The sequence below is a fragment of the Mirounga angustirostris genome, unplaced genomic scaffold, assembly GCF_029215605.1.
Source record: "Mirounga angustirostris isolate CCGP_5_RB_7025 unplaced genomic scaffold, mMirAng1.0.hap1 SCAF_11, whole genome shotgun sequence".
In the NCBI taxonomy this organism is placed as follows: Eukaryota; Metazoa; Chordata; class Mammalia; order Carnivora; family Phocidae; genus Mirounga; species Mirounga angustirostris.
In genome coordinates, this window is record NW_026991719.1 from 12,218,810 (window position 1) to 12,245,448 (window position 26,639).

General features: G+C 41.8%; 1 protein-coding gene and 1 pseudogene across 11 annotated transcripts in view; both read left to right on the plus strand.

Moving 5' to 3' along the window:
- The window catches only part of CA5B (carbonic anhydrase 5B), a 131,348-nt gene extending 105,048 nt beyond the window's left edge, over positions 1-26,300 (plus strand). For 9 of the 11 annotated variants that reach the window (XM_064573791.1, XM_064573793.1, XM_064573792.1 and 6 more), the window contains 6 exons: positions 5,131-5,328; positions 14,479-14,597; positions 15,831-15,926; positions 16,525-16,587; positions 17,585-17,740; positions 23,868-26,300. In XM_064573791.1, coding sequence (XP_064429861.1) covers positions 5,131-5,328; positions 14,479-14,597; positions 15,831-15,926; positions 16,525-16,587; positions 17,585-17,740; positions 23,868-24,047 — 812 coding nt within the window. In that variant the 3' untranslated portion in view covers positions 24,048-26,300. The remainder of the gene's footprint in view (positions 1-5,130; positions 5,329-14,478; positions 14,598-15,830; positions 15,927-16,524; positions 16,588-17,584; positions 17,741-23,867) is intronic. The other 2 variants (XM_064573796.1, XM_064573800.1) reach the window with 2 other exon arrangements.
- On the plus strand, positions 9,778-14,471 carry LOC123850970 (serine/arginine-rich splicing factor 11-like; annotated as a pseudogene).
- Positions 26,301-26,639: the final 339 nt, after the last annotated feature.

The following is a 26,639-nucleotide window of genomic DNA, read 5'->3' on the forward strand; positions in this document are numbered from 1 at the left end:
TTGGCTGAGACCACCCATAATAAAGGACAGATTAACAAGAGAAAAACAAATACAAGTTTAGTAACATGTACACCTCCTGTATACATGGGAGAGACCTAAGAAAGCTGAGAGGGGCACCTGGGTGGCTCAGATAGTTGAGCGTCTGCCTTCGGCTCAGGTCATGATCCCAGGGTCCTGGGATCGAGTCCCGCATCAGGTTCCCTGCTGGGCGGGGAGCCTGCTTCTCCCTCTGCCTTTGCCTCTCTCTCTCTCTCTCTCTCTCTCTCTCTCTGGCTCTCATGAATAAATAAATAAAACATTAAAAAAAAAAAAAAAGAAAGCTGAGAAACTCCCCACGATGGCCCAAGCCATCACCTTAAATACCATCTTCAGCTAAAGACAAGAGATGTTGAGGGGGGGCAGTTATGGGAGGTTACCAAGCAAAGCACAGTAAACAAGGGCATGGTTGTAATGTAGATTTAAGTCCAGCCTCCTCCTATGAGAGCTTCTGGTGACTTAGAGTCATCCTCTTCCTAGTACAGAGAGGGAGACACCCGTACACATGGAGATTTCCCTTGTAAATGTAAATTTCCCTGACAAAAAGGGTAACTTCTACTCAGTTTTCAGAGCTTCTCCCATGTCTGCTGTTTCCAAAATAATTGGCTCAAAATAATCCTTATGCCAAAGAGACATATGGGATGGTATATTATGCTTACCCTTCACCACCCCAAAATATGCCTCTTTGGCATAAGGATTATTTCGAGCCGATTATTTTGAGAAACTGCAGACACAGGAGAAGCTCTGAAAGCAGAGTAGATGTTATCCTTTTGTCAGGGAAATTTACATTAAGAAGGGGGGCTGTACCAGGAAGAGAGCTATTACCACAGACAGATTTTTCATTAGACTTACCTGCTTGGGAAGGCAAACTTGGCTCTCCATACATTTCCTCTTCTCACCTTCCCGTGAATTGCCTTCCTCCACTTTGAAGCCTCAGAGCCCTGTCCCATTCCTTAGCTCCAGTTGTATTTAAGCCTCAATCACCTGGCTGCCTTTTGAGTCTCATATCTTTGTGGGTCTCTGGTCAGGAAGTAGGTAATTAAAAAAAATTTTTTCTTCTATTAATCTGTCTTTTTATTACAGTGGCAGGGGGGGTCTCACCTAAGGACCTAGAAGTGTAGAGGGAAAAATTATTTGTCCTTTCCTACAGTGGCATATTCTGCTACCCTTCATATGAATATAATAATAACCATACCAGTGTAATAAATCTTTCAAAAGAAAAAGATCAGAGTGTTATGATTAAAAAATAATAAGAAGAGGGGATCATATTATAAGAGAGTAGCCAGAGAACATTTTACTGAGAAGGTGGCAATTAAGCCCAAGACTTATAGATAAGGGGGAAGTTGAATGAGGGGAAATTGATTTCTGACGAGGAGGAGCAGGAACGTGAGGGGCTAAGACAGGAACGTGCTTTCTGTGTTTCAGGAGTTGAAAGAGGGACACCTCTGAGGCTGGAGACATAGGGTGGTACAAACACAAAATAAATCAAAGCCAGGACTAGTCATATAAATAAGAACTAAAACCAAGCACCTTATCATTATGGTATCTAAAGAGATTTTGGTGCTCGTCAGCAATGTAGTAGTGACTCCTTCATAATGACAGTGTACCTCTGCTCACTGAAACCATGGTTGATAAAATCACTGTTTCTGTTTATTTCATTTTCCCCTGAAAATGAAAGCACTGTTAGAACACTTAATCCTCTTCCTATTTTGAGGGAAAGTATGAGCAACTACCAAGATATCATTTCAATCTGTATTTTGTTAACATGGAGGAAGAGGATGGGAGGACAGAACAAAAATGTGAATTATCCTTATCAGAACAAACCCTTGGCAAAAGTTGTCTTCACTAAGGCAACAGTCACCACGGGCCCCTGGTTGGGGGGATGGTTTGGGCTAAAGGAGGAAGTGCTGGGGGAAAGGAAACCTTCTAGAAGCTGAACTTGTGAATCAAAAGGCATAAATTGATAGGAGCGTTAAGGTCATAAAAGAGCAATGAAGGAATAGGCCTGCTTTTCTTGGGCTAGTGTTTGCATGGGTGAGAGTAGATTCTGGGCATTTCCTGAATGGAGTGTGGGGGACGAGTCAAGGTGAAAGGAGGGATCGTCTTGGGGATCTGCTTGTTAGTTTCCTTCTTGCCTAGTCCTTACAGGAGACCCTCATGAATTGGTTTTGAAGCGTGTGAATTCTCAAACCTTCAGCCACAGTCTGAGTATCTTAGAGGGGAAGGAGTTGCAAGGTCTCTCTGTGCCAGGCATCCTTACAACCGAATCAGGGCTGTTTGCCTGTGTTAGAAGGTGGGAGGAGGATAGTAAAGTTTCCCCCAAACTGAGAAGGCACTTTGAGACCGGAAAACAGAGCAGGCCACTCCGTACAGTTTACACCAAATTGTATTCAGGGTAACTTACTGCGGGGTATCAGGCAGGTGACGGACAATCCAGACGAGACACAGCTATTCTTTGCAAAGTCTGGACCTTGGTCCACAGATTTTATAGAGTGAGGGGACTCCAGGGGGCACTGTAGTGAGGTCAGAGGGTTCACATGCATTTCACAGGGTTTGCATGCACCTAATTGACAGCCAACATTTAACAGACCTTGTGGCACCATATGTGCGTCAGGAAGGGGAGAGAGACTGGGTTATCTCTAATAGATTCGTGGGAGGCCAAAGCAAACCTCTCCACATTCTGGCCTTGGCTGGCATTTCTAAGGTACAAATATTAATCTCTAAGGGGCCCATAACACATAGACCTAAGACAGGTCAGCGAACAAGATGGAGAGGCAAAGATGGAGTCAGTATTGTCAGCACTCCTACAAGTTGCTTTCTAATTTGCATTCTAATTAGATTATTATATTAAAATATTGTACCAGGCAAATGCATTTTCTGTTTTAGGTTTCTGAAACAAAATTCTTATTCTCAAACGAGCAAGTTCTTTTATAGTACGAAAATCAATAAAAACATTGGGTTTGGATCTCTCCAGAGATAAGATGGTACTGTTTTATAGAAAGAAATAGTTAAAAAAAGAAAATACCTGAGTTTGCAGAGACCATGGTTTCTCAACTTATTGACATTTGGGGTCATACAATTCTGTGCATGTTTAGCTGCATGTTTGGCCTCTATCCACTAGATGTCAATAGCACTCTCTTCCAGTCGTGACAACCAAAAATGTCTCTAGACATTGCCAAGTGTCTTCTAGGGGCAGCATCCCTCCTTCTGTTGAGAACAACTGGTCTACTCTCAGGAGAGCCCTCTGTCTCATTTTTACCCCCCCCCCCCAAGAAAAAAACCCATACGGCTAGGATTTCGATTTTATAGATTTTACCAGCTACCCAAGCAAAACAAATGTCTCCTTTGTAAAGGTCAACCGGAGGCAAGTTTCTGGGCCTTTTTTTAAATGAAAAAAGGTGTCTCTGTGAACCTGCCATACAGAGTGGGTTGACTGAATAGCAGCTACCTTATCACTTTCTCAGATCCTTACTCTCATTCTTCGTAGTGGGGTGAGGCTCAGAGGGTCATTGGTAATGATTTATCTCAATTCATGTTTCTTCTACTTTCCCTATTGCTCTTGGTTCTACCCATCTGGGGTGCTTCTAAGGGGCAGAGAACTGGAGCACCCCCGATTATGCATGACGTCCTATCCATCATGCACGGATGTCTCAGCAGCTCTCTGTGTTACAGGAAGTCCACTGTGATTTATCAGAGACTTCCCACGAACAACACCTGGTGCTTGATTCTTTGTAGAAAAATCATGATCAGTGATGTGTGGCGTCTGTGTGGGACGATTGGTGCAATACACCTGAACGCTTGAATCTATAGTGGAGTCGGAGTGCTCCTTGTCCGTTGCAGACCCAACAGGAAGAAATAAACTTTGCATGTGGATACTTTTAGCTACTCCTTTACTGTGGCAGCAGGAGGAAGGAAGATTTCCCTTCTCCCCCAGCAAGAGCCCAGCCAGTGAAACAGTTACAGCTCAGGCAATGAGAAGCCACTGCAGTTCCAGCTCCCAGGTTGCTCCAGTGGACTTTTTGTTTCTAAAAGCCCTCCCAGCTTCCTCCTTTCCTCTGTAAAAGAGCATTCCTCTTTGTTCTCTGGACTTGTGTATGGTTTTGCTATAGCTTGCTTGTCCCAGATTGTAATTCTCTGCTATTCCCCTCCCCACCAAAACCCCATTTTTTTTTGCTGGTGAGATGACTGGCAGTGTTATTCTTAAGGTTAGCATAGCTCAAAGTAGGAAGAAATAACTCCTTTGGGGGCGCCTGGGTGGCTCAGTCGTTGGGCGTCTGCCTTTGGCTCAGGTCATGATCCCAGGGTCCTGGGATCCAGCCCCGCATCGGCTCCCTGCTGGGTGGGAAGCCTGCTTCTCCCTCTCCCACTCCCCCTGCTTGTGTTCCTGCTCTCGCTCTCTCTCTCTCTGTCAAATAAATTTAAAAAAAAGAAAGAAATGACTCCTTTTCCTTGCCAGATTCATCGGTACCTTCCTTCGTTTTTTCCAAAACCCTGGAGTGTTGCCCTCATCTCCGTTGGAAGACTGTAATATCGCATTGTATAAATAATCCAGAAATCTTCCACATTGCAAGCTAAATTACAGACGCATGCCACGCAAGCCTTTATTTCTACTAGCCCGGCAATGTAAAAAATTTACAGTGCTTTCGTGAACGTTTGCGTTCCAAAAATTGTCCCTCCTCTTCCCCCATGGCCTTTGTTGAAGAGAAATCCACGATGGAAAGTTTCATTACTTTGTACTTGTATGTGAACCTGGCTGGTGGGTGGGGCTCAGAAGATGATCAGTAAAGAAAGGAAACCCATTTGAGAATACCCTCCTTCCACGTGGCGCTAGTCTGCCCGCGTCTTCCTGTCCTGCGGAGACCGGGCGGCACCTGGTTTAGGTGAGAGGAGAGGGTAGACCGAGCGGCTCGTGGCCGACAGAGCAGCAGGCTGCTCTCTGAGCCGCCTCTGCCCCCTGCTTCCGTCGTAGCCTCCGGGCGGCTACTTCCTGAGAGTTAGATTCCGTCACCTCGACACACCCCAGCACCGGAGTTGCCTGCTGTGTGATCCCGGATAGCGGCGTCTTGACGATGGCCCCGCTGTGCTTTCTCCTAGCGCACCCGCTCTGGGAGACCGTGGACCTGGTCCCGGGGGGCGAGCGCCAGTCGCCCATCAACATCCGGTGGAGGGACAGCGTCTATGATCCTGGCTTAAAACCGCTCACCATCTCTTACGACCCCACCACCTGCCTCCATGTCTGGAATAACGGGTACTCTTTCCTCGTGGAATTTGAAGATTCTACAGATAAATCAGGTGAGAGCCCGACTGGTGGTCTTGTCTGGAGTTGAGGGACAGCCTCGTGTCAGCCCAGGCCACACCACACCGCATCCATGGGCACGCAGACCGCCTTGGCCAGTGGCATGGGACTCACTGCACTGAGCTTTTTCAACATATGAAAAAAATCCCGTCTAGTTTTTATGAACATTTTCTTCTACTAGTATAGGTAGTATTTATTAATAAGTATGTATATCTCTATATATAGATAAGAGATAGGATTTGAAATTAAAGCTTTGCCTAAAGTTTATTTTGTGTGTATTAAATATGTATTCATTTTCTCTGCTGACTTTACAAGACACTTTTACATTAAATAGTATTACTATTTAGATTTAACTGAGCAGATTGCAATACCTTTGAAATGGGGCAAAAAGAATATTCATGTGTACATGACGTTATTGTCTTAACAACCAGTTCTACATAGAAAAATGAAAACTCACATTCTGTTAATTTTATTGATTAAACAATATTACCTGGTTTAATAGAAACACAACTTAAAAGAAATTTTCAAATCCAAATGTTGTATTGCTTTTGAATCTTCTGGTTTCAACCTACCAGATATAGACTAATCTGAATGATTTCAAAGTTTACCTGAAACTTTTAGTGTCTGTTGAACACAGAATGTGATTAATTCTATGTAGATTTCTTTTCTCTTTTTCTCCTTTTCTTTTTCCAACCAAATTTGATGGTATCAAGTAATCTTAGTCTGAAATCATTTTTAGTTGAAATACTTTATCTTTAAAGAGTGGCTCTTAACCAGTGGCAATTTTGCCCTATCTCCCTCCCCAGGGGCTAGGGGACTTGGCAACATGTGTAGGCATTTTCAGTTGTCACCCTTGCGGAGTCGGGGGGAGGGGAGTGCAACTGACATCTTGTGGGTCGAGGCCAGAAAAACTGCTGAAGAAAAACTACAGTACACGGGGCAGCACTCACAAAGACTTACCCAGCCTCAAAAATCAATAGAGCCTCCAAGATTGAGAAATCCTTTTGGAAATTAGTTTTCTCTCATGAATATGAGGAGATGAGCCCATGAAAGTGTGAATGAATGAAGTAAAAAATGTAACCTAAAGCATAAACAGAAGTGTTCCCTCCTGTATCTATCCTGGTTCTGGCTCTAGGATTCTCACCTGTATCTTGGTTCTCTCTGCATTTTCCTAGTGATGCTCTGAAACTTAGACCCAGCCCTCTGGCCCCAGCCACAAACTGACTGCTTCTCCATTGGGAATTATCTCCGGCTCTCTTCCCTTTGACCTGCTTCTCTGCTGTGATCCAGGAAGTGCTCAAGTCTCTCCTTAAGAGTTTAGGTGTCCCTGTGTTCCCCATTTTCTTCTTTCTCCCCCAGGGTATGACCTGGCCCCCTAACCTTGACCATCTTACATATATTTCTCAAACTAAGAAGAAAGTAATTACTCCTTTTCCTCCCAAATTCATTAGTATCCTTCCTAGTTTTTTCCAAAACCCCGTAGTGTGCCCCCATCTCAACTGGAAGCCTATAATATTACATTGTATATAACGATTCCAGAAATCTTCAAAATAGCAACCTGCATTCCTATGTCCTAGATGACCACCTTACATGATGATGAGCTTTACTTTGTCTCTGTCGAATTCTACCGTTACTCCTGCCAACTAGACTAGTGGGCAGACCCAGTCTGTAAACACCCAACTCTCTTGCATGCACTCGGGATGCGTGGTGATCCTCTCAAATCTCAGTCCTATGTAGGGCCCTGGCAACCTTCTTTCTTTTCTTCTGAGGATCCTAAATGTTGGTTAGCCTTCTAATGACCTTGCTGATCTAGAGACTGTGTTTCCAATCTATGATTGCTTCACTGAATTGGAAATTGTGGGAAGTTGTTCAGTTGGTTTCTTAACCAAGTGAGTTAATCTCCAGATCATTCCAGGCAAATAGCTTTCTGTTTTATTTTCTAGTCATTTTTTTTTCTTTTGAACAATAGATTCAAGAATGCTTTTCCACCAGTTTGCTTGGGCAGTCTCAGATGGAAAACAAATGCCTTGCATTTTCCTCATAGTAGCTCATGAGGTACCTCCCAAGACAACTAACTAAATCATTCCTTGACGTCACTTTCTTTAGGTGTGTCAGAGTGTCACACTGTTTTTACAAAACATACAAGAAAAATTGTGGAGAGGTTGCTAATTTTCTGCTTGTTTTGTTAGGAAGGACCAAAATAGGTAACCTCTTTTTATTAAGCGTTAATAATCATTTTCTTTAAGATACCATTAATCTATGATAAGTACCTAACTTTCGCTATCTCTTTCTTTTTCCACATTTCAGTGATTGCCTCCTATTTCCTCCTTATTCTTCATTGCTATTTCTCCATGCTGTTGCAAAATAATTCATAGCATTCAAAGAGGAAGAAAGAGTGAATGAACATAAAACCTAAAGAAAAAGTAAAAGAGAGCAAAGACTACCTAGAAATGAAGAAAGGCGAGAACATTGGTTCTAATTCTAGAAAGGAGCTAATAAATATCAACGTCTATAAATTTTAAAAAACTAGGCAATGCTTCTGCAGTGTGCTTTACAAAGAACTCGGGATAACGTATGCAAGGAAAGGGTTTGGGGAAGGTATGTGATAAAAAGAAAACATACCAAACCTTATGGGATGCAGCAAAAGCAGTGCTTAGAGGGAAATTAGACATGAAAATGCCTATATTGGAGAAGAAGAAATTTCTCAAATCAATAACCTAGCTTTCCACCTTAAGGAGCTAGAAGAAGAGCAAACTAAACCCAAAGCAGACACAAAGAAGGGCATAATAAAGGACAGAGCAGAAATCAATGAAGTCAAAAGTTGATTCTCCAGAAAGATCAACCAAACTGATAAACTCTTAGACAGGTGGACCAAGAACACAAATAAGAGAAGATTCAGATTACTAAAATCAGGAATGAAAGAGAGACATCACCACCAACCTTATCGAAATTAAAAGGATAATAAGAGAAGGTATGTGAGCATCTCGTACCGCCGCCCTTTGCTGGGTGCTGTTTTCTTATTTGTCTTCTCTGAATAGGACACAGATAGTGATTTGAATGAGTGCATGTGAGGGATACAAAATATTCTGGGGAGGGGCACTAAATTATGCCCTTGAATGATCTCTAATAATTTCACCTCCTCCGTAAGTACCCTCATCGCCTATGTTACCAGGCCTCAAAGGGAGGAAGAGGTGAGTCCTATTGTTCTCCTAAGGGTGCTTCCTGCCCCATCTTGCATCACTTTACACTTTTATGGGGCATCACTGGTAAACCCAGGAAGAATGCTTCCACAGACATTTGAAGTTCTTCCGAATTTTGGTCCCACATTTACTTTTTCAGAGAAAACAATGTGATGATTTTTAGCAGTTTTAGAAGGTGGTGGAACCATTAGAACAGTCCAATTTTAGAACATTTCCATCACCCCCAGACAGTTTCGTGCCCATTTCCTTGCATTTAGTTTCCTTTGTTTGGGTCCTGTGTATCGCCTTTCCCTTCATCATCCCTTTCTCTGCTAGCTCCTTCACCTTCACGTTATTTTTTACAAGTTTAATCCTTTCTCACCTTAGAAAACCAAAAGAACAAAATGTCAACAAGCTCAAATAAATAAATACATATTTGTTTGAAATATCTTATGACTACTCTGCTTTCTAATTTCCTATCTTCCGTCTCCCTTCTCTGCTTGTTTCTTGCTGACTATACTTGCCTCTCTCATCTACACTTCTGCTCCCCCTTACCCCACCCTTTTCCTCGCTCTTGCTGAGGATACGAGTGATGTTTCAATTAACAAACCCAACAGACACTTTGTAGTCTATTTCTTTAGTCCCTGGTTTCATCCAGGATCTAAGTGCCAGGCACTGTGCCAGGTACCCAGAATAGAAAGAGGAAGAAGAGACGGTCGGTCGCTGCCTTTAAGGAGCTTACAATGGGGTGGGGGGCAGACAGACCCTTGAAGAGACAACGCTAATGCTAATGCAGAGTGCTAAGTGCTGTGAGGGAAGTGTTCACGTGGGCTCCAGTGGGAGAAGGTTTCCTGGCAGAGGTGACCTCTGGGTAGTCCACAAGGAGGTGGAGGTTCAAGGAAGTGCACTGCTTGTATTAGGTATTACTGTGTGTAGAGTGCAAGAAGGAAGAAGACAAGCACATCCTGAGGTAGGCAGGAGCCGATACTCGGAGAGTTCTGCAGACTGTGCCCAGAGATGGGGAATCTGGGTGCACCTTACCTGGGAACTCTTGCTCTAGGTCTCATACTCGGCTGTGATTGAGGTGTCAGCTGTTGTTGGCGTTTCATCTCCAGGCTCCTCTGGCAAGGATCCTCTTCCAAATTCACTCAAGTGGCCGTTGGCAGGAATCCGTTTCTCTCAGGGCCTCAGTTCTTTGCTGGCTGTTGGCCAGAGGTTGCTCCCTTTTCCTTGCCAAGTGGGCCTCTCCGTAGAGCAGCTCACAACATGGCAGCTGGCTTCGTCAGTGCGAGCAAGTAAGAAGAGTCTGAGAGGGCAAGCGAGATGGCAACCAGCATCTTTTTGTAACCTAATCTCAAAGGTGACATCCCATCAATTTTGCCCTTAGAAGCAAGTCACAAGGTCCAGCTCATACTCAGGGGAAATTACATAAGGGTGTGAAGACCAGGAGATAGGGATCACTGAGAGTCATCTTAGAAATTGCCAGGACACATGGCTAATGGCACAAAGCCCATTAATGCAAACTGAGGTCCTTTTCCTGTAAAGTGAATGCTCTTAACCACATCATACAGGAGAATACCTCCCTATCTCACGTCTTCCCTATGTACAATTTATATAGGTATAGTACCCAGCACATGTAGAGACTTTTTTTAAAAAGATTTTATTTGAGAGAGAGCGAGAGCATGAGTGGGGGTAAGGGGCAGTGGGAGAGGGAGAAGCAGACTCCCTGCTGAGCAGGGAGCCCGACACCGGGCTCGATCCCAGGACCCCTGGGATCATGACCTGAGCTGAAGGCAGATGCTTAACCGACTGAGCCACCCAGGCACCCCTACATGTAGTGACTTAATGATTTTTCTAGCTAGAAATGCCCAAGTCAGATGCCTGGGTTTCTCTCTCTTTTTTTTTTTTTTTAAAGATTTTATTTATTTATTTGACAGAGAGATAGACAGCACAAGTAGGCAGAGTGGCAGGCAGAGGGAGAGGGAGAAGCAGGCTTCCCGCTGAGCAGGGAGCCCGATGTGGGGCTCGATCCCAGGACCCTGGGATCATGACCTGAGCCGAAGGCAGCCGCTTAGCCGACTGAGCCACCCAGGCGCCCCCAGATGCCTGGGTTTCTAACTTCCCTCCCAGAGATCACAAAGGTAGAGGTACAGTGCTGTAGAGATAATGAGCCTGAGCCAGGCAGGGAGAGTCTGGAAGAAAAGGCAGTGATGGTGACTGTGAAGAACTGGCAGGACCATCTAAAGGCAGTGGCCATTTCTCCCGCCCAGCCTGTTGCCTGGCGAGCATGTGCCCAACGTGGGCAGGACATCTCTTTCTCAAGTGGCAAATGTGGATTTTTATGTAAAATTGTCTAGCTTTAAATGTTGGTAATGAACTTTAAAACGTATTTAGTATTGTGTGGGTGAATCAAAACACACCTGAAGACCAGTTCTGCCCCCTTCCTCCTGCAGCTATCTATTGCAAACATCTTTCTGCCTTGCTCATTATCTTGGGAGGAGACACACAGTGAGTGTCCAGGGTATGTTGCCAGTTTTTCTGGGGATAGGAGAGAAGGCCTTCCTCTCTCACCTTGCTCACTTAACGGGATGAGACCTTCAATTTCATTAAACACATTAGATTGAATATCTGCCAAAATCAAGCTCACAGTATGGAGCTGGCATAGAAAAACACGTTTTGGGAAGATAATTTTATTTTTATTTCAGTATGCTCTAGTACCATCCTCCTAGTAACTTAGTGAATCAGGTGGTATTATTCTCTGCACCTCCCCTGCCCCTCAAAGAAAAGTTCTCATTGGTATCTTTGCTCGCCTCTTTAAAAAACTTTTTTTTTTAAAGATTTTATTTATTTATCTGACAGAGAGAGACACGGCGAGAGAGGGAACACAAGCAGGGGGAATGGGAGAGGGAGAAGCAGGCTTCCCGCGGAGCAGGGAGCCCGATGCGGGGCTCGATCCCAGGACCCTGGGATCATGACCTGAGCCGAAGGCAGACGCTTTAACAACTGAGCCACCCAGGCGCCCCTTTCAAAAACTTTTAAGAAGAAATTATGTAAAATATTTTCAAAAGGCAGTAAGATACATAGCAGACCACTGCATGACATAGCCAGTGTATTTGGTCCTTGGGGTCGTACATAAAATTCAACTAGTGATGCAAGAAGCACTAAAGATCACTAAGATAGATGAGATGGGTAGGTTTTGTGCTGTTGTATTGGTTTAACCATGGACAGACATCACCAGGGTTGGATTAGATGGAAGAAAAGAGGAACTAATTAATAGGTGTTAGCAAATTCAAGGGAAAAAATACCAGCACAACCCAAAGTCTGAGGAAGGGTGATTTTAAAATCTCGTTTTATCTGAATATTTTGCGTTTAATGTATTGATTTCCCTAGTTCAGAAAACTCTAAAGAGAAGGTATTTATTATCCAACATGGTGAGGCCAGTGGTAGAGTGGATGACTCACATTGTTCACTGTGTTCAAAGAGAGATGGGTGATAATTTTTCACTTGCAAATTTCCTATTCCATTTCAATGAAAGGGAAAGAAATGCTAGTATCTTCCAAAATTGAAAAACAAGGGGCACCCGGCTGGCTCAGTTGATAGAGCATGTGACTCTTGATCTCAGGGTTGTGAGTTCGAGCCCTGCGTTGGGTATAGAGTTTACTTAAGAAAAAAAACGTATCCGTGCATAAAGAAAGAGCATCTTTTGTCTCCACATTTCAGTTTTATGAGATTGGTTTGGATAAATATGTTAAGAGAAATTTGCATTTTATTGCACAATTAGAAAGCAGGCACAGTAACTCAAGGTCAAGATCATGTTCTAGGAAGAGGAGGACTCCCTCATCTTCTAGGCATAGGCAATCAAGAAGCAGACTGGAAAGGAGATCACATTCTAAGTCAAGGAGTAGGCGGTGATCCAAAAGTCCAAGACAGAGAAGATTTCATTCCAGAGAGAGAGGTAGAAGGTAAAGGAGTACATCAAAAACCAGGGCCAAAAAGAAAGAAGATAAAAGGAATGTTCCAAAATACCACCAAAAAGTTATAGCACAGCCAGACGTTCCAGAAGCGCAAGCAGAGAAAGACAAGGACGAAATAGGAGTGGCACAAGATCTCCTAAAAAGCCTAGGTCACCTAAGAGAAAATCATCTCACTCACCATCCCCTAGAAGACATAAAAAGAAAAAGAAGAAAGATAAAGACAAAGAAGGAGAGATAAAAGAGAATAATCAACAAGCAAGAAGAAGAAAAGGAAAGATCGGGAAAAGGATCATCAGGAAAGAAAATCAGAGTGAAAAAGATGTAAAAGTTACACAGGACTATGATGGAGAGGAACAAGGGAATGATAGCGACAAAGAGAAAAAAGAGAAGAAGCCAACAGAATCAAGTTCCCCTAAAACAAAAAACTGTTCTGTGGAAAAAGGAATTGGTGATTCACTGAGAGAATCAAAGTGAATGGAGATGATCATCGTGAAGAAGATAGAGATGTGAGTGGCTGCGTGTTGCCTCCATGGGGAGCCAGCTGCATACTCGCACCAGCGGCCGTTCCTTTGTCTGACTTCTTAATGCTGTATTTGTTCTCAAACCCACATGGATACAGCTCTGTTATAAATGGTTACATAGCTCCTGATATTGATACTAGTTACTTACATCCCCAAAGCTTGTGCAAAGTGATACAGGAGTAACCAGTTCATGACGTGATGAAATCTGATTGGGTAACCAAGCAATTTGAGTCTTCTGGTGCTGCTTCATAACAAACCTGAAAAGCAGCGTGCATCCACAGCAGGCATGGACTGTTTATGTTGTGTGGTCTCCTTTATTAAGTAAGTTCACTTACAGTATTTCTAGAATTTGATTCATTGCTGTAATACAGCCATATAGGAAATGAGTGTTAATTGTGGCAGGAATATCCTAAATGTCATTAAAATCCCCAACGTAATGGATCTGCTTATGGTCTTGTTTGCTGACATGACAAATTAGCGTTCTTATAGTTACATCTGAAAGTGAACATTTGAAATAGATAATCCTTTAAGCCTCATAGCTAAATTTTTGTGGCTTTTGTTTAACTTTGAAAGGTTATGTATGCACTCATTTTTTTTAACGGCTTTAATTACAGAAACAAGATTTCAAATGAAACTGTCTTTGGCGGTGAATAAGTAGCATATTTTGAAGTAGAGTCATATACTTTTTTATTAAGGTGTTTAGAAATTTTTTTTCCCTGAAATCATTTATCCCACCTCTACGGCAGTGAAAGCTATCTGCCTGAGTGCATCTGTAAAAGAAAGTTGTCTCTTGTCCTGATTTTCAATTTCCCACTCTTTCATTAATTTGTTTTCATCTCAGTGTTGGAAAAGGGGGGTAGTGCATTTTAAATGGACCTTCATATAAGACAGATCTACTTTATAATGTACTTTTTATTTGACTTTAAGTATAAAACCAATACCTTTTGTTACTGTTACTGCAATAGTAGTCTAATGCACACATTGATCCCATGTGAAATGCAACATAGTTAGGCAGCTGGGTTCTTAGTTACAGGAGTTTCAAGCTTCACTTTTGTGCAGTAAAAACTAAAGTAGGCTACAGTCTGTGCCATGTTGATATACAGTTTCTAAAATTGTTTTACAAGACTTTGATAATAAAACCCTTAAACTTATTTTATGTTCCTGTAAAAAAAAAAAAAAAAAAGTGGGCACAGTAAATACAGAATATAAAAATAAGCCAAGAATTGGCCTTTAACAGTTGTAGGTAGCTTGGAGTGCCATTAAATCTCAGTGTCTTCGAGAGTGCAGGTCGTGCCCTTATACCTGTATTGACTGCATGGAAATCAAGTTTCTATACACTTGTATCTAATATCTAAGTGGGCTCCGCTTAAGACAGTTTATGTAGAAGGTCCACCCAAAGCTCTGGCCTTTCCCCCCACATTCCTCCATGGTGTGAAAAACTGTCCCCTGAATTGTTGGGCATGCCATTTCAGTGATCGAGGGAGGACCCCTGGAGCACAACTACCGATTGAAGCAATTCCATTTTCACTGGGGGGCCATCGATGCCTGGGGCTCCGAGCACACCGTGGACAGCAAATGTTACCCGGCAGAGGTATGTTGAGCAGCTTGGGAGCAGTGACAACTGTGAGGCGGGGACAGTGCTGCGTTTCTAAGACAGCCTCAGGAAAAATCAGGGGGGCGGGTCCTATAAATGCTAAAGCGTTCTCTCAGGCATATGTGATTACTCCCAGTTTATACATGTAAACATGATGATCTGCCCTCATCTCAAATAATAGAGCAGAAATGACCCTTAAGATCCTAAAACAGAATCCTTCCAGAATTTTAAGCTAGGCTCAAATTATAGCCTGAAGTTATAACCTAGGCCACCATGCAGGGCCACCAGGTTGAATTAATCCAAGTGAGAATTGGTAGGAGCCTCAAGGAAGGCTGTGGCGATAGAAATAGAGGAAAAGAGCAAGATTTAACAGGCACTTCTGAAATAAAAAGGAACAGGACTTGGAGGCAGGGTCCACTTCAGGAGAGGAGAAGAACAAGTGAACCGTGACCTTGAGGGTCTACTTGGGAGGCTGGGTGATGATGCATTCGTGAATGATGGACAAGAAATAATTTGTAGGGAGGTATAGGGAAGGCATAAGGAAGTAGAATTTCTTCTTACAATTTTTCCCCTAATTTAGTTTTAGATGTCACCTTAAAAAGAAGCACATTTTAAGTGGTTATCCCTCAAAGAAATTTGTCTTCAACTCTTGTCTAATTCCCGTGGAGAGAATCTATTTCTCTCAATATAAATCTCTCTCCTTAGGATGCAAATAGATTTTGGATATGATGGATTCATGCAGATCAGTATGGGAAAGGACAGATGTTGCTCCCTTACTGAAATATTACTTTGTTGTATTTTTTTTTTATTTTTCTCTAAACAAATCCCTCTATTCAGAAGTAATATTAGGAGTGCCTGGGTGGCTCAGTCAGTTGAGTGGCTGACTCTTGATTTCGGCTCAGGTCATGATCTCAGAGTCCTGGGATCGAGTCCCGCATCGGGCTCTACCCTCCATGTGGAGTCTGCTTGAGAGTCTCTCTCTCTCTCGGCCCCTCCCCCCCAAGATAAATAAATATTTTTTTTAAAAAAAGAAGTAATACCAATTGCTGCTCCTGCATGCAATTCTTCCTATTTATTTCTATCTCATTTTGCACCAGATTGGTATATGCTTTTCTCAGCGGCTTTATTTTGGGTGAGGAACCATGTTAAAATACCGTGTTGAATAAAGCTGTTTGTTGTGGAGCGATCCTATGTGGTCATGTGTCAAACCAGCTTTTAATGGTGTTTCAGCTGCATTTGGTGCATTGGAATGCAGTCAAATTTGAAAACTTTGAGGATGCAGCATTGGAAGAACATGGTTTGGCTGTGATCGGAGTATTTTTAAAGGTAAGAAAGTCTGACCGACTTTAAATGATGTATTGTATCCTAGGATGAAAAGATACAACATTGTAATATTAAGATCTAAGTGTATTGGGATTAAAAAGAAACAATGACTGGCTTGTGGAATGTTGTACACCTGAAACTAAAGTAATACTGGGTGTCAACTACACTTCAACTTAAGAAAACAGGAAAGAAAAAAAATAAACAGTGGTTAAAGTACAAGATTGCTATGAATATATTTCAAATGGTATAAAAATGCACAGTCCAGTAGTCACAAGCCACATGTGGCAAATGAGCTCTTGAAAAATTTTTAATTTTAATTAATTAAAATTTCAGCATAAGGACTGCTATTTAAGTGGAGCAGGGGCACGTTTCCTGCAGGCACGCAGACCCCGTCAGCAAACAGCCTGCTCATTTGTTCTGTATCTAATTGAATTCAGTGATGTTTTTAGTGATCTAAATTACCAGTTTAAGTGTAGTATAAGTCGTGTGATTGGTTTGTTTTTATGTAATCACCAGGTGACTAATTTTAATTCACATTCTGTCATGTTTCAAAAGTGAGATGTCAGTTGTTTTTAATATTTTCTCATTGCTGCTCCTTTAGCTAGGCAAAAATCACAAAGAGCTACAGAAATTGGTGGATACTTTGCCATCGATCAAGCATAAGGTAGTACTATTTTTCCCTAAGTCACTTGAAATACATGTTATGTTTAATCTCAGAGTGGAGACACTCACAAGGCATGTTGCGAGTTGTCGTGGAAGAGCACTTGCCACTTCATATGTGTGTGTTGAGAGCTCCCGGCCCTGGGACACCTTGCAGGGGACAGAAGTGGTTCTGTGGGTGCGCGCTGACCACTTTGGTTTTGCTGCCCTGCCCTAGCACTCGGGGACTCGGGAACCCAGTGCTGTCCCCTCCTCTGCTCCTTCTGAGTCCCTGTGGAAACACTCAGAGCAGCCCTGTTGACTCGACCTCCCATCCCATGGGCAGGGAGCAAAGAAGCATTTGACAGAAACGTGGCTTGGCCTGTAAAGAATAATGACCTGTATCCTTCAGAATGGATACCTTTGTCCAGGCCCCAGGACTAACTGTTCATGATTCGGAATCCCGAAGGGGCTGTTCCCTGGAGGTCTGCATCTTCTCTCTCTCTCTCTTTCTCTCTCTCTCTCCCTCCCTCCCTCTCTCCCTCTCCTCCCCACCTCGGTCTCTCTCCCCACCGCCTCTTTCCCTCTCTCTCCCTGTCTATCTCCCTCTTTTCCCTTCCTTCTCTTCTGTCTCCCTTTTTAGTCCAGGAGCCTGGCTCCCCCAAATTTGCATTGTGTTTTAGAAAGGAGGATTCTGTTGGTTTCTCTTGAAAGAGAGAAGTCTCCTTGTTCATGCACCAGCTACTGCCTGATGCCTCCCATAGAGTTCAGAGGAGACCACCTGCAGTAAACTCACTAGAATGGAGGGAGGAAGTGGTTTGTGCTGTGTTCCCATGGAGGAGTATCAGAACTACATAGTTAATTACAGGAACAAGGCATGGGCATGATTCTGTCCTAAGGTACCCAGAGATCTCTAGACCATTGCTGGTCCCCAGACACCCCTAGATTCATCACTTCATCATCTGATTCCTGAGTGATTTTCACCACGAAATGATAACTTGGTGACCTCTTCTCTTGGCCAGGACACCCTTGTGGAATTTGGGTCATTTGATCCTTCCTGCCTAATGCCTGCCTGCCCAGATTACTGGACCTACTCAGGGTCCCTGACTACCCCGCCACTCTCCGAGTCCGTCACCTGGATCATTAAGAAGCAGCCTGTAGAGGTTGATCATGATCAGGTATATTCTTTCCACATTTCTGTCTGAGGAAATGCTAGCCTGCCCCTTTAAAACAAGGCTGGCCTCTGACTTTGGCATTAGTTGTTAACATCTTGTAATGCTTATACATTTTTATTAAAATGTGCTAATATCTTGTCTTAAAATTTGGATATAAATTAGGGAATGCTTCAAGTCAACTAGAGAGAAGAGTTAAAATTTAGGAAACAAGCTTTTTACTTTCATATTTGGCAATGACATATGTCTTATGCATTGTGTATTTTATATATAAATATGAATCTCTATATAAACAAGACCCTTTTAAAGGGAAGAATGAAGGCTGGAAATGGATGTGCTCAAAACCCTTTAAAATCCATAAGGAAATTTTGCTCTGGAACCTCAGGATAAAGACAGAATCCAACAATGTCTGTCCAGAAATTCTAAGTCAGATGTTTTGAACTTGGAGTTTATTTTCTCTTTAAAAGTAAGTTTAAGTGGGGGCGCCTGGGTGGCTCAGTTGGTTAGGCAACTGCCTTCGGCTCAGGTCATGATCCTGGAGTCCCGGGATCGAGTCCCGCATCGGGCTCCCTGCTCAGCGAGGCACCTGCTTCTCCCTCTGACCCTCCCCCCTCTCATGTACTCTCTCTCATTCTCGCTCTCTCAAATAAATAAATAAATCTTAAAAAAAAAAATAAGTTTAAGTGGTGATTACTATGTCAACGAACAAAATCCTGTTTAATTCATAATTTAACTAAACTACAGTAATATTTGTATATGCTTGCTTTATGGGCTTTTTATTAATTACAAAGTATTTTTACAAGAGCAAAAGCTTCCAAAATCTTTTTTATGAAGTCAGGATAACAGATACCAACATCCATCAAATATTGGACCAAAAAATAAAGATAAACTAAAGATTGAAAAATATATTTAATTTTTTTAAAGATTTATTTATTTATTTTAGAGAGGGAGAGAGAGAGAGAGAAAGAGCATGAGTGGTAGGAGCAGAGGGAGAGGGAGATAGAGAGTCTTAAGTAAGCTCCATGCTTAGCACAGAGCCTCATATGGGGCTCAATCCCATGACCCTGAGATCGTGACCTGAGCCGATACCAAGAGTCCGATGCTTAACCAACTGTGCCATCCAGGCACCCCTCTGAAGAATATATATATATATATATATATTTTTTTTTTTTAAAGATTTTATTTATTTATCAGAGAGAGAGACAGACAGAGGCAGGCAGAGGGAGAAGCAGGCTCCTTGCTGAGCAAGGAGCCCGATGTGGAACTCGATCCCAGGACCCTGGAATCATGACCTGAGCCGAAGGCAGAGGCTTAACCGACTGAGCCACCCAGGCGTCCCTGAAGAATATATTTTAAAGAAAGCAAAAATAATATATGAGAAATAGAAGCTAGCAGTACATTAGAAGAAATAATACACTTCAACCAAATAGTGTATATTCCAGCAAAGTAAGGATGGTTCATTATTAGGAATGATATTAATATAATTCATCATATCAGTGAATCTACATAGAAAAATCCTATAACCAGGGTGCCTGGGTGGCTCAGTCATTGGGCGTCTGCCTTCGGCTCCGGTCATGATCCCAGGGTCCTGGGATCAAGTCCTACATCGGGCTCCCTGCTCGGCGGGAGGCCTGCTTCTCCCTCTCCCGCTCTCCCTGCTTGTGTTCCCTCTCTCGCTGTCTCTCTCTCTGTTAAAAAATAAATAAAATCTTAAAAAAAAAAAAAAATCATATAACCATTTCCATATATTGTTAAAAGGCATTAGCAAAATTCACTATTCAGTTTTAAAAATTTTTTAAGGTTTGTGGGGCGCATGGGTGGCTCAGTCATTGAGCGTCTGCCTTCGGCTCAGGTCATGATCCCAGGGTCCTGGGATCGAGCCCCACATCGGGCTCCCTGCTCGGCGGGTAGCCTGCTTCTCCCTCTCCCACTCCGCCTGCTTGTGTTCCCTCTCTAGCTGTCTCTCTCTGTAAATAAATAAATAAAATCTTAAAAATAATAATAATAAAATAAAAATAAAAATTTTTTAAGGTTTATTTTATTTTTTAAAGATTTTATTTATTTATTTGACACAGAGAGAGAGAGCACAAGTAGGCAGAGCCACAGGTAGAGGGAGAGGGAGAAGCAGGTTCCCTGCTGAGCAGAGAGCCCGATGGGGGCTTGATCCCAGGACCCCGAGATCATGACCTGGGCCAGAGGCAGGCACTTAACCGATGAGCCACCCAGGCCCCCCAGGTTTTTTTATTTTAGAGAGAGCAAGCACACAGGGAGGGGCAGAGGGAGAGGGAGAGAAAAACTTCAGCAAACTCCTCACTGAGCTCGGCACTTGGAGCCTGAAGCAGGGCTTGACCCCATGACCCTAAGATCATGACCTGAGCCAAAACCAAGAGTTGGATGCTCAACCCACTGTGCCACCCAGGGACCCCTCAGTTTCATAAATTTTTAAATAAAATAGAAATGAATGGAGAGTTCCCTAACTTGATAAAAGGGATTGCTCTCAGTTCAAAAATAAATAGTATGCCTAATAGAGAAAGATTATTACCATATACAATTTTGTATTATGTTCCTGAAGTATCTAATATGATTAGACCAAAAAAGAAAAAACAAATTAGAGAAACAATAAAAAACTACTTCAAAAATAAGGTAATTCAGTACTTAGTGGAGAATAATATTAATTTATAAAAATCAATATACTTAACATATATAAATCATAATCAGTTAAAGGATATAATGATACAAAGTTATAATAGAAGAATGAACACTGTTTATAATGGAAACAAAAATATAAAATACCTTAGAGTAAGCCTATCAAGAAAATTTAACATGTAAACTTAAAACATCCCTGAAGGACATAAAAGAATTCATAAAATTCATACCACGCTATTAATCAGAAGACAGCATAAAAACACCTTTGATGTCCACTCTCTTTCAGTTGTTATTCTCCATTAATTGTTTATTCTCCCTAAATTTGATGTGGTCCATTTACTGTGCCAATAGGATTTTTAGATAGATGTACTGCTTCTAAAATCACACAGAAAAACAAACAAGCAAAATTGAGAAAATTCTGAAAGAAAAAATGAGAGATGATTAGATCCACAAGGTTATAAAGCCTCAATAATGAAATAGTGTGGTACTGGCACACAAGTGAAGAGATCACTGGAGGGGAGAAAGTGGTAAGTTCAGGAATATGGCCAAGTACATATGAGAATTTAGTTTGTGATAAAGGTAGCATCTCATCTCAGTTGGGGGCGGTGGGGATGAGATTCCTCAGTAAATGCTGTTGGGGGACAACTGGGCAGACACTGGGGGGAGAAAACTTAGATCCACCATTCAGACCTCACACAAGAATATATTCCAGATATATTAAATGTTAAAAACACCACCATAAAAGTGCTAGGACAAGCATAGAGAAATCTTTTATACCTCCAAATGGAGGAAACTTTTCTAACATTTTATCAAACCCAGAAGTCCTAAAGAAAGTAACTAGTAAGTTAGACCACAAATTTTTTTTTTTTAATCTGTGTGATAAAAACCACCAAAAACAAATTACAAAAAATAGAGAGCTTAACTGTCCATAAGCCTGGGCTTGGTGGCCTATACATTTAGTCTGCATCTATCCTTCATATTTAAAAACTGATATAACACTGAAAAATAAATCAGTAAAATCAGTAAATCAGAGGGTCAGTGGCCCATGTGAGGAGTTTTCAAATGAAATCTCAACACAGAAAATTCATTGAGAAAAAAAATGTTAGCTGTCATCTATAATCCCAGTCACCTATAATCAGTGTCAGTCACTGGGTAAATCCTTCTGGTTTTTTATCTATACAGATACACATAAATCCTTTTGGTCTTTTATCTGCATAAATATACATAAGTTTCTTAACCAAATGCAATCATTCTGTACCTACCATTTTGTTCCTCTTTTCAGTGATATGTAGAACATTTTATAGATAATAAGCATTATCTTCAATATTTTTTATGGCAATGTACTAGTCCATTTTATAGATCTAATGTAACTTGTTATTATTTTTAAAGATTTTATTTATTTATTTGAGATGGGGGGGGGGAGAGAGAGCATGAGCAGGGGGAGAGGCAGATCAAGAGGGAGAGGCAGACTTCCCGCTGAACAGGGAGCCCGACGTAGAGCTCGACCCCAGGACCCTTGGATCATGAGCTGAGCTGAAGCAGACGCTTAACCGACTGAGCCACCCAGGCACCCCTAATGTAACTTATTAATGATACTTGAGTTATTTCTAATCGTTTACAATTAGCTGAATAAAAATAAATCTTAACTACTTGGACATGTTCTTAATTTATGAGGGTATATGTATAATTTGCAAGTATGGTCACTATGTTTGGCACTTGCCCCTGGTCACAGTCCTGCCTCTGCAGCTCTACTTGACCTGAAGTCTTTGATCCAAACATGCTTGCCTACTGTGCCCCAGGCTGTCCTCTCCATAGTTGCAGTGTGCCTGATTGAGTAAGGAGAAATGTTGTGAAAAGATCTTATGGCTGGCTTGAAGTCAAGTGTTCCAAAATACGGTTGCTCAGAAAGCCAGGGGGGTGAGTGATGCTATTGCCATGTTAGAGAACAAGCCCTTGATCTGGGGCTGCTCCTTTTGTACTGTACCTTTTGTCCAATCCATTAGCCACTAGCCACATGTGGCCGTTTAAATTAAAATATAAATACAGGGATGCCTGGGTGGCTCAGTCGTTAGGCATCTGCCTTTGGCTCAGGTCATGATCCCAGGGTCCTGGAATTGAGCCCCACATCGGGCTCCCTGCTCCGCAGGAAGCCTGCTTCTCCCTCTCCCACCCCCCCTGCTTGTGTTCCCTCTCTCGCTGTGTCTCTCTCTGTCAAATAAATAAATAAATAAATAAAATCTTAAAAAATATATATACATATACATTAAAATAAAAATCAATTTAAAAATTCAGTTACAGGGCGCCTTGCTGGCTCAGTCAATAGAGCATGCATGTCTTGATCTCGGGGTTGTGAGCTTGAGCCCCATGATGGGTGTAGCAATTACTAAAAAATAAATAAATAAACTTAAAAAATTAAAAATAAATAAATACAGAAAAATTCAGTTCCTTAGTTGCACTGGCCACATTTCAAGCACTCAGTAGCCATATGTGGTTTGTGGCTACCATAATGAATCATGAAGAGGACATTTCTATCATCACAGCAAATTCTTTTGGACAGTGATGGCAGGGGGTATCCCACTGTCAAAAAGATATCCACATACACTGCCTTCTCCACAATGCCCAGGTACAGTGAGCAATGAAGAATACATTGTTTATGTTAATGATTTAGTTACATTTTGAAAAAATAAAACATTTTCAGCAGTATTACTATATGCATCAGGTCTTCCCTGTATTATCCTGTAGGCTAGTTATTTTGCCCATTTCAAGATGAGGTTCCGGGCGCCTGGGTGGCTCAGTTGGTTAAGCGACTGCCTTCGGCTCAGGTCATGATCCTGGAGTCCCAGGATCGAGTCCCGCATTGGGCTCCCTGCTCGGCAGGGAGTCTGCTTCTCCCTCTGACCCTCCTCCCTCTCATGCTCTCTGTCTCTCATTCTCTCTCTCTCAAATAAATAAATAAAATCTTTAAAAAAAAAAAAAAAAAGATGAGGTTCCTAGGGGCGCCTGGGTGGCTCAGTCGATTAAGCGTCTGCCTTTGGCTCAGGTCATGATCCCGGGGTCCTGGGATCAAGTCCGGCGTTGGGCTCCCTGCTCTGCGGGGAGCCTGCTTCTCCCTCTCCCACTGCTGCTCCCCCTTACTTGTGCTTGCTCTTTCTTTCTCTCTCTCAAATAAATAAATAAAATCTTTAAAAAAATGAAGATGAGGTTCCTAGAATCAAAGATGAAGTAACTTGTCCTTGGCAAGTGGCCAATATGTGGGGGACAGGGCCTTTGACCCCCAGTCTTCAGATTCCAAGTACCACATTGGCTTTACCACCTCCTCTCACTCTCCTCCCTACACATTTTAATCCCTATCTAGTAGTGAAAGGCATTCCTACCCAGAAAGAAGTTGTACTGTATCTAGTTGTGGAAGAATGTTTCAGAATTGTAAAAATGAAAGTTAAGCTGTTACTCTGTTGAAATTATTTATGCTTCCTACTTCTATTTCTAGCTTGAACAGTTTCGGACCCTGCTTTTCACTTCAGAAGGGGAGAAAGAGAAAAGAATGGTGGACAATTTCCGCCCCCTTCAGCCCCTAATGAATCGCACTGTCCGCTCTTCCTTCCGTCATGATTATGTACTGAATATACAAGCGAAACCCCAGCCTTCAACTAGCCAAGTGACCCCCTAAGGTGCTCATCTCTAAGCAGTACTTTGCTTTAATAAATACTAGCTTTTTAAAAATTGCTAACTGGACTATTCTAAACACCTGCATTTAATAATAATTATAGATATGCATTTCTTGGTGTGGCAGTGCTTTGTCAGTCTTTGAGGAAAGCTCTTTGGTAAACGAGTTCTTAATTTTATTGATAATGACATCTAAGGCTGAAGTAGCAGCACAAGACGGGAGTTTCTCCTTACAGCAACCTGTTGGTAATTGTAATGTCTTTTTATGTCTGATATTTCTGCGCTGCCCTTTTATGTTTATTAGTAGCTCTGTAGAGTTATAAGTAGGGATGGTAATCAAAATATTTAACAACTAGAAAGGCACAGACACCATCCAGAAGGCAGGCCTTTCAGAAACAACCCTAGGGCCCAAACTGGTACTTCCTGGCTCACTGAACATTGGCCATGGTTTTAGGTATATTTTATTTTAAAACATGAATGTATATTCTTTTATGAGGCCTTCTCAGTATTTGCCCTGATCTTCAGTTGTCATTCCTAGTACATGATATGCTTACTATCAATTTATGGTATAGAAAAAATATTTTGTAGTTCAAAGAAAACAAGATTTTACTTATAACTGGGAATCCTTTTGCACTTCTGAAGATTAGATATATTACTTCAGGACTTGATCATATAGAAAGCATATGCAGAACATTTTAAAGAAAATGCCTGAAGTGCCTAGAATTTAAAATTCTTTCATGACATATTTACAGAAATCTTTTTTGAAAGACTAGTAATATAACAGTCTATAGTTTATAGTGTTATTTTGCATTGTTTGTATGCTGTTTCATAAAATATAATGTTTTCCACAATGACAGAACTATCTTGACTTCCCTTGAAAACTGTCTGAACTTTATTTCATTAGTTGAGGTTCTTTGCAAGGCAGGTGCTCAACATAAACTTCCCAATTTAAACAGTGGTTTAGAAGACTTTTGCTACAGTAATAAGGAGAGAAACTTAACAGGCTAAAAATCTAGAGAATTCTACATATTCTGAGGAATCCATGCCATTGTTGCCTTTGCTTGTAAATATCTTGGAATGTTTCTAGTTGCCTATAAGCCTGTGTTCAAACTCATATTGCATTTACTAGTAGTATTTCTTTCATTAGTATGCTAATCATCTGATCTGCAAGGTAAGGTTGGATGAGTAGACTTAACACTACTGAACTGTACACTGGAAAAGGTTAAGATGGTAAATTTTATGTGTCTTTTACCACAATTAAAAATAAGTAATACGGGCGCCTGGGTGGCTCGGATGGTTAAGCGTCTGCCTTCGGCTCAGGTCATGGTCCCGGGGTCCTGGGATCGAGTCCCGCATCGGGCTCCCTGCTCCTTGGGAGCCAGCTTCTCCCTCTGCCTCTCTCTCTCTCTGTCTCTCATGAATAAATAAATAAAATCTTTAAAAAATAAATAAATAAATAAATAAATAAATAAATAATACATTCACTAGGAAACAAATAAGGTTGGAGTTGTCTGTGTAAGTTTGGGGGGATATCTGCTCTTAAAAAAGGGAGGGGGCGAAAGCATTTGCTTCTAAAATGCATGCCTTCTCTGGGAAGAAAATGAATAAAATTCTTAAAAAGGTAAATGGGGGGGGAGTTTATGTTAACTGTATATAATTGATCTGTTCAAACCATAGTTACCTTTATTTAAAAGGGTAAACACACAAGACACACATTTTCCAGAGCACATGGGCTTCCCTCCCAGGCCTCTTGCAAACTCCTCATGCAAAATTCTCTTGCAATGAGTCTTCCAAATTGGAGTGAGAACCAATGTACCAATGCCTGATTTGCCCTTAAATCTTAGAGCTACAAAGATGTATTTATTGGGTGTGTCCCGGTTTGCCACTCATGATTCACTTGCACCTGGTGTTCTGGTGTGATTATTAACAGCATCCTCTCACTCTCAACCATGTCCTGGTTTGCATGATAAATTCTTGGTCACCTTCTCCGTAGCGGTTATGGAAACTGCCTTGGGGAGGTGTGGTTCCACCTTAACCATATGATCTCCAAAGGGGTGCTGCAGATTCCGGGGCTACTATACACCCTAACAAGAAACTTTTTGTCTTTTGTGCCTCCAAAAGTGTTTTACTTGTACCTTCCTAAACTTGAAGGGGGAAAATGGGCTTGACGTCTGTCAGAGGGCTTGAGAAAGAATTTTGTATTAACATTGCTGCTCATCTTCATTAAATATTATAATAAAACACTTCCTTTACAATATTAATATTTGTTGAATGGCTTTTTCTTCCTATTAGTTTTTTTTTTTTAATATGTACAATATCTCTACAATTAGTGGGACATCCTTTACCATGTAGATCGGAAAGTGACTGGAAAACTCCTCTAACAGATTTATTAGAAAAGCAGGAAAACAAAAACCACCCACTCCTCAGCTCACCTCTGTCAGATCAGTGCATAATCTGCTGACATTCCAATAGGGCAAGCTGCTAGTCCTTTTCTCCTTTCCAGAGCTACGTGGGCTAGGGTAAAGTTGGCTATTCTAAAAGCAGGCATCCCCCTCAAAAAAACTGGGGAAGATGTCTTTCCCTTGCTCACCGAGGG